This window comes from Arvicanthis niloticus, chromosome 1 (assembly GCF_011762505.2).
Source record: "Arvicanthis niloticus isolate mArvNil1 chromosome 1, mArvNil1.pat.X, whole genome shotgun sequence".
NCBI classification, from domain to species: Eukaryota; Metazoa; Chordata; class Mammalia; order Rodentia; family Muridae; genus Arvicanthis; species Arvicanthis niloticus.
In genome coordinates, this window is record NC_047658.1 from 115,147,492 (window position 1) to 115,160,306 (window position 12,815).

The window sequence follows — 12,815 nt, forward strand, 5'->3', positions numbered from 1 at the left end:
ACCCACACAGTGGCTCACCACTGTTTTATGACTTTAATTCCAGGGGGATCTGGGCCCCACTGCTGATTTCAGATGGCAATGCATCACATGGTCCACAGACATACAAGTTGAAACACCCGCACATAAGGTAAAAATAAGGGGTGAAAAGACATTTTTTTTAAAAGGCCCAGGAGATGGCTGGGTGCTTTTCTAGCATGCATGAAGTATCAGGAGGATCGTGGTGGTGAACACACTTAGGAAGAGGACGGTGGGTGAGGCATTCTAAGCCCGAATAATCCTCAACTACATAGTGAGTTCCAGAACAGCCTGGGCTAGTGGATCTCAAAAAGCAAAAGCAAGATGACAGGGTGGAGGGTAGGATTAGGAGAAAGGGTTGGAGCTTAGCTGAGTAAATTACAATCCCCAGGATCCATAAAAATGTGTGATGGGCAAGGTGGCCCAGAAGGCTACGGAGGGCTCTCTGGAGTGAGATGGCCAGCTAACCCAGCCCCTCTGCAATCTCTGGATTCAGTGAGGAAGACTCCCAACATCAACCTTGGTTTTCTGCACAAATGAACACCCACACCTGAACCTATGTTAATGTAAACAGGTATACACATGTAAATGAAACAAACTGATGGGCCTGGGGAGTTAAGTCTGTCTGTAAAATGCCTACAGTAGGAAGACAGGAGTTGGAATCCCAAAACCCACACAAAAGCCAGGCGTGGCGTGGGAGCCTGGTAGATCAGCTCAGGATCAGTGAGAGACACTGTCTCAAAAAATAAAGATGAGGGCTCACCTAGGTGGTGCACAGGATTTGGGAAATGGAGGCAGATGTATCTCTATGAGTTTGAAGCCAACCTGACCTACATACTGAATTCTAGGACAGCCAGTGCTAGGTAGAGACCCTGTCTTAAAATTAATTAGCTGGGGGAGCGACAGCACACTTGATTTTAGATCCAGTTCTAGAGAGGCAGAGACAGACAGATCTCTGGATCTCTGTGAGTTCAAGGCAGGCTACTCTACAGAGCAAGTTCTAGGACAGCCGGGCCTACACAGAGAAAATCACGTTTGGGAATTAATTAATTAATTAAAGACGGAGAGCAATGGAGGAAAGAGAGCTATGAGGACCTCAGGGCTACACACAAACACATACACACATGCATGCATACCTGCATACACAGGCACACACCAACATACAGCTAAGTGACTGACTTCTTGACGCCCTCTCAAAGGTCTACTTGTCCCTCCAACTCTGGTTCCAGACACCCTCTCCATGAACAAAACCCACAGATCCACATGCAGCACTGGATGGAGTTTTATTTTAAAGTCAAAGGCACAGCCTAGAGGGGCTGAGGCAGTGACTGTGGATGCCCAGCCCAGAACCCCAAGGCTCCACCTGCAGCCAGAAGCAGCTGTGCCCAGGCGGAATGGGTGAGTGAGAAAGGGGCTCCCCTTGGGGAGCACCTACCTCCTTTCTTAGCCCCACGAGGGAAGAAGCCGGTGACATAAAAGTGATCTATCTCAGAAATGCTCTAGAGGTCCCCCAGGGTCTCTCTCTCTCTCTCTCATTCCCAACATAGGTCTTTGGTGGACATCATTGCACACGGTCCATAAAGTGACACTGATGGGTATCCCCTCCTAGGGGCAAAGTCCCAGGGAAGCACAGAATAGGGGATCCTGATTTCTTCCCCATGGCAACTGTGTACTTTGGGACAGGATAGGACGCCCTTTCTTAGCAGAGTAGCCCCTGGAAGGGGCCTTTTCTCTCCTGATGAGGCAGCATTGGGAACGGGGAGGGGAGCCCCAAACCCTACTTTGCTCATGACATTTGCTTCCCTGTGTCCCCAACTCTTATCTGGTAAGACATTTTTTTAAAAATCTCTGCTTATAAAAATACTTCTGCTCTGTCTGGAAGTGGGTGTGGAGGGGAGGGCAATTCCTGGGGATCCGAGTGGGAGCCGCTGGCAAAAGCCTGGTGGCAGCACCAGGCTCCCGGATCAGAGCTCCTAAAGGGAAGGGGGTCACAGTGGCGAGAGCTAGGAAGGGGACAAAGGGCCATTGGCTCGACGAGTTGTCCCCTTGGCGGCAGAGGCTGGTAAACGACCGGAGGAGGCAGGCACAGGGGAGCCCCGGCAGGAGGCAGCTGCGCTCCGGAGCTTCTGCTTGCGCCTCTTGGCCAGAGGCGCATTCTCCACACTCTTCAGAAAGAAGCCCTCGCGCTTGCCTCGATTGAACGCCTAAGAAATGAGAGAATGAACGTCTCCACCCCGCCTGACTTGGGTTTGCTAACCCTCGCCTAGGCGTGCATTCCCACAGTGCCCAGATCTACAAGCCCCAGGCCTCCAGCCTCCAGAGGTCCGGAACCCCTAACCCATCAAAGGCGGGTTCTGTCCACCAGCGGCCAGCCCCTTACCATGAAAGTCGCATTGAGCCCGGAGCGCACTGCTGGCCCAGAGGACTCCAGCACATCCGGCGTGCGGAGCGGGGGCGAGGAGCGTGCGCTGCCGTCCTGAAGCCACGAGCTGCTACGCAGCCCCTCCAGCTTCAGTCGCTTGGCCGGGTCCACTGTCAGTAGCCCTGGTGGTAAGGCAGGGGCATGCTGGGAAAGGAGACTCACTCTGCTCCTGTACCTGTCCCTGATCCGGGGGATTCGCCTGCTCACTTATATAACCGCATGACCTTCCCTCCCTAACCATGACCCCAAGTCCTTCAGCTCCGCACCTCGGACCAGCTCCTTGGCTTCCTCCGACACACCTTGCCAGGCTTCCCCGTCCAGTGAGAAGCGCCCTTCACGGATCTTGCACATGATCTCAGCTGCCTGGCTCTGTCCGCCCTGGCCCGAGGCCCCTTGGAAGGGAACTTGGCCAGACAGCATCATGTACTAGGAGGAAATAAAGGAGTGAGACCAGTCCAGGCTGCAAGGGGGGAGGGTGCATCCTCACCCACCCACAGCATCACCACCCTCTCACTACAGGGACCCAAAAGTGATGGACCCTCAATCCCAGTATCCCAGAGACCCTGCTTTGCATCCTGGCCTCAGAGAAGCAGAAGCGCTACCCCTACTAACAGACCTGGTCCCCTGCCTCGAACTATCAGGAAAATTAACCCCAGCTCCCCCGAGAACCTTACCAAAATGACACCCAGGCTCCAAAGATCGCAAGACTCGTCGTAGCCCTGCTGTGCTAGCAGCTCCGGTGCAGCGTACTGCAGTGTGAAGCATGGCGTCTGCATGGGCCCCGCCGGGCTCTGGGGCCGCAGCCGCGCAAACCCGAAGTCGATGATCTTCACCGGGGCCCCGGGCGTGTCGTCTGCGTACAAGATGTTCTACCAGAGGGAGGCGGGCGACAGTCAGGGGCAGGGCCCAGCACAGGTGCCAGTCCTGCTTTACGGCCCGGGTCCCGCTCGCACCTCGGGTTTCAGGTCCCGGTGCACCACGCCTGCCTCCTCGTGCATGAAGCTCACGGCCGACACCAAGCTCCGAAGGATCTGGCTGGCCTCCGACTCGCTGAACAGCCGCTTCTTGCGGATGTGCTCCAGCAGCTCCCCGCCCCGCAGCAACTCCAGGACCAGATAAGTGTGTAACTGAGGAAGACAGGAAGACGAGGCGGCTCACTGCCACTACCTGCCCGCCCAGGTATCTCAGGAGCCCCATATTCCTGGAAACACCACCCCCCAAACTAACAGCTTTTCAGGACCTCATTTCTTATCCAAGTTTAAGCACCCCCATCCCATAAGCCTCCCCCCCTTCCTGAGCACCCTCCCTCACATTCCTTTCCGGCTCCATCCTCAGCAGTGTCCCGCAGTCCTCAGGTCCTATTCTGGGGTCTCGCTCTTCTCTACCATCCCCCACTCCACAGGCTGTCCCTAACAAGCTTTGGTCACCTGGTCATGAAGCACCTCATGCAGCTTCACTACGTTGGGGTGTGACTGGCACAAGCGAAGAGCAGCCACCTCTCGCTGAGTGTTCTCCTCCAGCCTGGGGACAAGGCAGGAGGGGTTACAGTGGCCTACAGGGCCCTTATCCCTAGCCCTCTTTGGCGGGCTTTGCCCACAGCCGACTCCCACCTGCGGCTGAGGATCTTGACAGCAAACTCCTGGCCACTCTGGCGCTGGCGACATCGCCGGCACACAGAGAAGCTGCCCTGCCCCAGCGCTGGCTCCCGAAGGTCCAGCTCATACTGCTGGAAGAAAGGTGAGTCCTGGAGGCAAAAGGGACCCATTAGATTCTTACGGAGGTGTCATGGCCGACGGCCTGCTTACACCCAAATCATACCACCAGCAACCGGTGGAACCAGGCCCGAGTCCCCCAACCCAGAGGACTCCAACAAAGCCAATACCACCTCCACCAGGCCAGCCCACCTGCATCATGGCACTCCTGGCAACAGCTGCCCTGCCGGGCCTGTGTCCAGCACCAGGTGCCGCCAGTACATCAGCCATCACAGCATTGTTGTGGTCAAAGAGGATGGACGGAGCCACGAAGGAATATCCCTGCAAAGATGAGTGTGGGGGTGGGTGCCCATGGCGGGGCGATGCCTGTGGGAGGGGCTGCTGTGCACCTTAGTGCTAAGGGTTGAGTTCGTCCTCAGAGGGGCAGTTAGGGGCATTCCTACATCTGGGCCCACACAGCCTGTGTGGACACATTTTATTCCATTTATGGTCATGATGTTTATGATCATGTGAGGTCATGCCTACCCTCCTAGTGTGGGACACCCACATTTCTCTCCTCACAGTGGCAGGCTTCTACCCCCAAAGTACCTAGCACAGACGAGTGGCCCAGGACTGCACACAAGGGCTCCACTTGTTGTCATACACACTTAGCTTAAGATAATTCATCAATATCTGCTAAGGGAGAGAATACAACTCTCTACCCTTTCAAGCCAGACCACTCTGTGAGGGGAAGGGAGACCAAGGAAAGGCAAAGAGAACTGAAAGCCAGTCTTTGCCTTTCGTGTAGACCACATCCTTGTAATTTCAAAGTTCTGTCGTTGTTACTGTTTTGTTTTTGTTGTTGTTGTTTGGGTTTGTTAATTTGTTTTGTGGCAGGGTCTTGCTGTGTAGACCAAGCTGGTCTGAATTCACAGAGATCCCACTGGCTATGCCTCCTGAGTGCTGAGATTAAAGGCCTATACCACCACTGGCCAGTCTTCGCTTTGTTTTGAGACAGGGTCATATTATGTAGCCTTGGTTGGCCTGGTACTCACTATGTAGCCCAGGCTGATCTCAAACTCATATCCATCCTCCTGCCTCAGTATCCCAGTGCTGGGACTACAGGTGGACATTACCATGTGGCACTATTGGTCTCTTTAAACCAGACTCCACGTGGGTAGTACTTTCTCCTGTTAAGGTCACTGGTTCATTCCCAGTGCCCAGACCACATTATACAGGCTCAACCCTCTGGGTGCTGGGATGACCAGTGTAATACCATCATAACTGGCTGGGTCCGTTATACTCAATATTGTTCTATTTTTATTTAATATGTTTAAACTATGTTCTACAGGCTGGACCTGATCCTAAACCTGAGAGACACAGAGGTTAATCCCAATCCTTGGGGACTTCCAGACCAGTCATGTCAAATTGCTCAGCAGTGGGTGCTGGGCTCAAAGGCAGTGCACAGGAAAGGACGTCCCAGAGAGCCAGGTGGTTTGAACCAGTGCAGAGCTTGCCAGTTGACTGCTCTGGGGCAGGCAAAATAGAGGTGTGCCTGGGAGCCTCTAGAACGGGCAGTGGTTCTGTGTGGAACATCAGGTGGGAGAATGGTAAGCAGCTGGCTCAGGACCACATCACCCCGGGCTCTGGATGCCAAGGTAAGGCAAGCCTTACCACACAGCCCTGAATTTGTATGCAAGTGTCCTGGGCTATGGTTATACCATAGCATGTCTCCCGAGTGCCCACTTAGCAATTTTGAAAATTATTAATAATCTTTGAGACTGAGTCTCATATATCCCAGGCTGGCCTCACAACTTCGTATGTAGCTAAGGATAACCTTAAACTGATCCTCTTGCCTCTGCTTCCTGAGTGCTGGGATTACAGTGGCAGCAACAACCTGGCTTATGCGGTGCTGGAACTAAACCCAAGCTTCACATATGCAGAGCAAGCTCTCTGCCAACAGACCTACATCCTCTGCCCTTAATAATTTAAAGCAATATTTCACTTTGTTTATTCTATATGCAGGTGTTTTGCCTGCATGCATGCTATTCACCATATTTGTGCAGTGTCCTCTGAGGCCAGAAGAGGGTGTCAGATACCCTAGAACTTAGAGTTGCAGATGGTTGTGGGTGCTGGGAATTGAACTCCTGTCATTTGCAAGAGCAGCCCGTGTTCTTAACTGTTGAGTAATCGCTCTATACCCTACAGCAATATTTTTAGATAACAGGGAAATGGTGGAATGGAAAGGAAGTGAAAAGCCAGGCCTGGAGGCACTGACCTGTAATTCAGCTATTTGGGAGACTGAAGCAGAAAGGTAGAAAGTTCAAGGCCAGCCTAGGCAACTCATCAAGACCAAATTTCTCAAAATTAAAAAGAGAGTAGTGGCATGGCTCAGTGGCAGAGAGTTCCTCAGCACAAGTAAGGCCCTGTGTTTAATCCCCAGTATATAAAGGGGAACAGAGGCTGGAGAAATGGCTCAGCTGTTAAGAGTCCTGGCTGCTCTTCCAGAGGACCTGGGTTTGATTCCCAGCACCAACATGGTAGCTCACAACTGTCTGCAATGCAGTCCCAAGGGATCTGGCATCCTCTTCTGACCGCCTTGAGCACCAGGCATGCTCATGGTGCAGAAACATCCAAGCAGACAAAATCCCTACACACATAATAAGTAAATCATAAATGAACGAAAGTTTGAAAAGGGTGAGCAGATGTTAGTATGAAATACAAAGTCGTCAAACGCAGCTATAGTGACTTCTGTAACTGACAACATCAGGCACCCCTAGGAAGTGGGAAAGTCTGGGGAGATGTGTCCTCACAGAAACCCAGGGTCTGTGCAGTGACTTTGCCAGCAGGACTGAAGCAGGCAACAGTGTCCTGCATCTACTCCATCTGGGGTCTTGTGGGTTCCCACTCACCTGAAAGATCCTAGGGTCCCCAGGTGGAGGGCTGCCAGCAGGGGAGTAGACAGGCTCCAGCCGAGTGAATTCCTCCGCAAAATTCCCCACATCCAGCTCTGAGCGGATCTGGGGCCTAAATGGGGCTGGGATCTTTCTGGCAGCCAGAGCAACCCAATCCAGACCCTGTGGAGAAAGGTTGAGAGGTGAGACCAAGCTGATCCACTCTGCTTCCTCTGTGGTACAGAACAGAACCTCTCAGGCTGTGTCTAACCTTAAATGACTACTTTATAATGACACAGCCTTGATGTGAGTTACTCCATTTTGAGTCTAACTGCTGAGAAAGAATGAACGTTACATCTTGTTTATACAAGTAAACAACTGCCATCTGCCAGCACAGCCAAGGGCACAAGCTGATAAATATTTGTATCTAATAAATAAGGACACCTGGAAATAAAGCAAGCCACGAGCTGAGGGCGAAGTTCAGGTGGTGGTGTGCTTTCCTAGGTGTGTACAGAACCCTGGTCTGACCCTCAGAATGCGGAAACTGAGTATGCCTATAATCCTAAAACTGGGGAGGTGGAGGCAGGAGAATCAGAACCCCGGAGTCATCCTCAGCTACATAGGGAGACTGAGACCCTGGTGGGATGTCAGGAAAGTCAGACACTTGAGCATATCACATCTAAAGGAAGTCTTACCCTGGGACTGTGAAAAGACCAAACTGTGGCTGGCCTGCTAACTAGTCACTGGGTCACGGGTGACAACCTCATTCAGGAAAGCTGCCACAGCAGAGGACTCCTGCCTGTCACTCAAGCTCCTGCATAGCTTCTCCTTCAATGACATTCAGTCCACTTCAGACTGGGCCGGAAACAGCCTGTCGCCTGGCCCTGCATCTGCTCAGTGCCTTCAGGAAAGCCTCAGCAGGGAAGCCTCTTCAACCCTTCGCTAGTCTGCAACCTATGTATCTGTGAATTACCACGTGACACTCAGACCAGTGACTAGAGAATTGATACTCCTAATGACAAGGACACTAAAGGGGCAGGTGAGACTGCTCCCTGGGTGAGGGCACGCGCCCCCAAGCCTGACAGCCTGAGTGTGCTCCCTGAAAAACACACAGTAGAAGAAAAAAACGGATTCCTACAAGTTGTCCTCCCTTCTGGGAGTGAGCACCTGCCCTTTTACATGTTTAAGCTAATGTGACTGGACTGACCAAGCTTCTGCCAGCATCCATTTTAGCACCATAATCCTAATACAGACACTTCCTTGTAGCTAGTTTGTGCCCAATAGCTTGCAAGCAAATACTGTCAGGTGGAGCCTAGGAAAGCACCTTGAAGGGAAGGTGAGAAACTTGCAAACCCTGCCCTTCCTTCTGCTTCTTCCTGGGAAGAAGTCTACATAGTCATCCCTTTGGAGTCACAAAGCAACCCTAGAAATGGATACCATATCTAAATATGGAAGAACAAGGGGGGGGGGGAGAGTGCTTGGATTCTCAAAGACAACCTGGTCTGGATTTCTTTCACGTAAGAAGAAGCTTCTCGCCGCCACCACCCCATTGTATGTGCACATATATATGTGTGTTTGTATGTGTGCGGTGTCAGGTAAGTGTGTATATATGCGTGTGTATGTTTGTATGTGTGCAGGTAAGTGTGTATGTGCAGTTGCCTCCAATGATCTAGTCCAAAGAAAGGGCAGAAGGGAGAGGACACCAGTTTCAAGTGTCAAGCCTCAAAGATCTTGGTGCCTCTGCAGGATGACAGGTGAGCACTCTCCCAGCATGCGGTCTGAGATTGGGAGTGTGCCAGAAATTCCCTGAAGGACCTGGACCTGGTCAGCTTCATTCTGGGTTCTACTCCTGCCCATGCCTCTACCTGGGCCATGCTGGCCCGGGAGAGGAAGACTCTGGTCTGAGAGCAACCCTGGGGGCCCTCCAAGGCTGGAATCCCAGCATGGATGCAGAGTGCCTGGCCACAGGCGATACCCACAAATGGATGCTCTTGTTACCATGTCAGATAGATGGTAACTCTGATGCATATATATAAACTGAAGACAATGGCTAGGAAAAACCCACACAGTGAGGTCAAATGTGAAGGCTCCATGTTGGTTCACCATGTTGGAGCTGCCTAGTGAGAGTGTCCTGAGGAGTGGAGTCTGCACATTTTGTCCTTTGACCCCTTGTTGTGTGTAACATCAGAAAAGATGAAACAGGTTTGTGTTCCCCATGCGTCAGCCCGGCCTTCAGAGGTAAAAGATCTATGAGGTCATAGGTTAAAGCCTCACCTGGAAAAAGGGGTGATTCTTGACTTCCTGTGCACCCTGGGGACCTGCACCCAACCTCTTCTTGGGGTCCTTGCACAGCAGCCTCTGTAGCAGGTCCTGTGCCACAGGCCCAATCCGGAGGGGGAAGGGAGGGGAGCACTTCAAGATCCGTCTGGGAGGATGGGTGGGGTGTCAGGGGCAGCAAGCCCCCTCCCAACCCAGCCTAGGCAGGCCGTATAGCCCTCAGCTGCCCCCCACGACCTGTACAACTTACCGGGACACCTCAGCCTGAGTGTTCCTCTCTCCCTCCAGTGTGAAGGGTGAGGCCCCTGTCAGCAGCTCGAAGAGCAGGATACCCAGGCTCCACCAGTCCACAGCCTATGGGGCAGGGCCAGAGTGAAGGCCTTGTGCACTAGCCCCACCCCTGCCACCTTCACCCTGACAACCCACCTTGCCATGTCCAGCCTTGCTTCGGATGATTTCAGGAGCCATGTACTCGATTGTGCCACAGAAGGAGAAGGTCCGCTCTTTCTGAGAAGCCAAGAAGACCCATTTGGATACCTTAACTTCACCCCTACTCCAAAGGCCCTAAAAGGCTTAGAGCAGAACTTGCTCAACTTTAGAAGATGCTGGGGAACAGTGGAAACCTGGGTACCTGGCCACTCTGATACAGAGGGAGCAGGTCAAAGGCCTGGCTGGGAACACCATGGGCCGAGCTTGCCATCCACTCACCTCCTCAGTCAGGAATTCCTTGCTCAGCCCAAAGTCTGTGAGGACGATGTGACCTTCCGAGTCAAGTAAGACGTTCTCCAGCTTCAGGTCCCGGTAGATGATGCCCAGCTGGCAGGAGCAGATGGGACATTGAGTGTGGCCCTGATAGACCCTACACAGCCACAGCCCTGTTATCCCCACTGAGGATAAAGAGATGCCCTGAAGATCTTTAGCCTGCAGGGTGATCTCCAGGGCAGCATGAACCCGGGGCAGAGCTAGTTATTAGATAAGAAAAGCCACTGGATCCAGGCATGTAAGCTCATGCCTGTCATCCCAGTACACAGCAGGCTAAGGCAGGAGGCCAGCCTAGGCTAGTCAGCGATTACCAGGAGAGCTGGGTTACAGAGTAAGACCCTTAAAACAAAACAAACAAACAGAGAGGAAAAGGAAGAGAGAAAAGAGGAAAACCTGAGTGTTGGGGCTGGGTGGGACTGGCTAGCAAAGTGTCTAGCACGAGCCCTGGGCTGGAGCCCCGGCACCCCATGAAACTGGGCGTGATGGGCAAGCCTGTACTCTCAGTTTCAAAAAGACAGGGGTTGCAGGATCAGAAGTTCAAGGTCATTCTTAACTCCTTAGGGATTTCAAGGCCAGCTTGGGCTACATGCGATGGCTAAGGGAAAAGCATTTAAACAGGGGGCCACCGAGATGGCTCAGCAGAGTGCTGACAGTCTGAGATTGACCCCCAGAAACCGTGTAAAGGTAGAAGGAGGTCATTAATGTCACAGAATCTGACCCACACATGTGCTCTGGCACATATGCATCTACACACACCACACATACACACAATAAAACAAATAAGAAGGGAATCGAGAAGGGCCACCAAAGGTATAAAGTGAGAAGTCCTCTGCACGGTCCCCAAGACCTCCAAGAGTGTGAACAAAAAGCCCCATTTCAGAGGCCTTGGGGACTGAGGTCTGAGGTCACCACTTAAGGAAGTCCAATGAAGGTTAGCCTCAGTTCCTGTTAGAGGAAAACCCCTTCCAGAAGGTTCTGGAGCAGAAGACCCTTCCGAGTAGTGCTGTTTCATGCCCGGAGGCCAAGGCAAGCAGCCCTTTCAATGTTCCCGCCCAGGCCACCCCTGAAACAGGAAGCCCCTCATTAGGTTCAGAGCAGTCCCCAGAGAGCAGCCAAAAGCCAGGGCCCTCTCTTACCTTGTGCAGGTGTTCCAGGGCCAGCACAATCTCTCCCCCATACACTCGCACCTCAGCCTCCTTGAAGTACTGGCGCTGGTAGAGGTGAGTGAACATCTCACCACCGCTCACATAGTCTGGGGGTGCAGGAGAAGTTGAGATGTTCTCCTACAAGGTAGCGTAACCTAACTCCCGTCCCTCCTCCAAAGCTGAGATATGACAGGCCCTCACCCAGGATGAGGTGCAGCTTGGCATCCGTCTGGAAGGCGTAGTGCAGTGTGACCAGGAAGGGTGCCTGGCGCACCAGCTCCAGCACCGAACGTTCGGTGCGGGTATGCTCCTGCGTCTTGGCGCGCTGCACCAACGCCGCCTTGCGTAGCACCTTCATGGCATAGAGCTTGCCCGCATCGTGCCCACCCGCCTTCCGCACCAGGAACACCTTCCCGTAGGCTGTGGGAGCAGCAAGCAAGCGGTTGGAAGGTGGGCTGTAAGTGCGAGGGCGGTGCAGACTGGTGGGAAGAGGGGTGCAAAAGGCTGACAGAGCCGTCTAAGGAAAAGGTGAGCCCTCCCTGGAGGGTGTTCGGTTAAGCCTGAGAAGCAATGTTCAATGCAAACTAGCCTGGGGAGCTTGCAACTCCAGAAGGCCTGCGGGGCGGGGAGGGGGCGGGGCACGTGCAAACCTGGGATGATCAAGAGCTGAGAAAAGATGAAAACGCTGGCACTGGAGGCAGAGGCGCGCACCCAGACAGCGGAGGGATGTGCAAACCCGGACTGGGGGATTTGCAAAATACAAGAGTGGGGCTCGCAAGGGAAGAAAGGGGAGAAACTATGCAAAGCTCTTGGGAGGGAGTCAAAACCCCAGAGAGACTAGGAAATCGCGGCAGGGGACATGCACGCACAGGACTTTGCAGAGAAGAGTCCTGTCAACGTGGACGCCCTGCAAGTGGGCACGGAACCCTGGTACGGTAGGGCGGGGCGGGCAAGGGGAGCTATGCCGGGAAAGGGTGGGGGGACCTCCCCAGCAACCAGGCCCAGGCCCAGGTCCAGGCGAGTGGGCGGGCAGAAGGCCCAAAGCACCATGCCAGGGCACTAGCCCAGTGAACGCGGTTTCTCACCTCCCGTGCCCAGCACCTTGAGCAGCGCGAAGTTCTCCACGCTCACCTTCTCCTCATGCCCGGTCAGGTTGGCTGCGGACACAGGGGGGCGAATGAGCCCAGCGGGTCGCTGACTCTTGCCACCCGTCCGAGGCAGCCGCCTCGGGATCCGGCACCCACCTTCGGTGATCTGCAGCTCCACGGCGCAGCCCTCGTCCTCATCCTCGTCTCCCATGGCGGGCGGGTCGCTGGGGCCCGCGCGGCTGGGGCTCCGGGCGGCGCCGGTTACATGGCGGCTCCGGCCGGGGCGGGTGCTTCCTGGTGCCGCCTCCGGGGCCGAGCGGGCGCCGGCACCGCCTCCCGGCTCCCCGCCCCGTGCGGCCTGAGTCAGGCGGCTGGAACGTGACGGAGCGGGGCTGCGGGTGGGAAGCCTGAGAGGGTAGCAGGGTCTCCCGGCCCCGGGACCAGTAAGAGCCGTGCAGGGCCTTTGGATGACCTGTGGCTGCAGCTGGAGTAAGCTTTCTAGCCAAGTGTCTGTCCAGCAG

General features: G+C 54.1%; 1 protein-coding gene across 2 annotated transcripts; it reads right to left on the reverse strand.

The window, feature by feature from the left end:
- Positions 1–1,273: 1,273 nt before the first annotated feature.
- Rps6ka4 (ribosomal protein S6 kinase A4) lies at positions 1,274–12,612 on the reverse strand. Of its 2 annotated transcripts, none has more exons than XM_034507424.2 (17): positions 12,451–12,612; positions 12,292–12,363; positions 11,408–11,626; positions 11,198–11,313; positions 10,008–10,115; positions 9,726–9,806; positions 9,550–9,653; positions 9,297–9,447; positions 7,041–7,205; positions 4,342–4,470; positions 4,048–4,181; positions 3,865–3,958; positions 3,391–3,564; positions 3,112–3,306; positions 2,704–2,863; positions 2,396–2,559; positions 1,274–2,219 (listed from the first exon to the last, which is right to left on the reverse strand). In XM_034507424.2, the coding sequence occupies exons 1-17, from the start codon at positions 12,503–12,505 to the stop codon at positions 2,019–2,021; spliced, it is 2,322 nt and encodes a 773-aa protein (XP_034363315.1). In that variant the 5' UTR covers positions 12,506–12,612; the 3' UTR covers positions 1,274–2,018. The 2 variants fall into 2 exon arrangements, with proteins under 2 accessions (XP_034363315.1, XP_034363323.1); XM_034507432.2 differs by having other exon boundaries at positions 12,338–12,363; positions 12,451–12,568.
- Between the last annotated feature and the right edge of the window lie 203 nt (positions 12,613–12,815).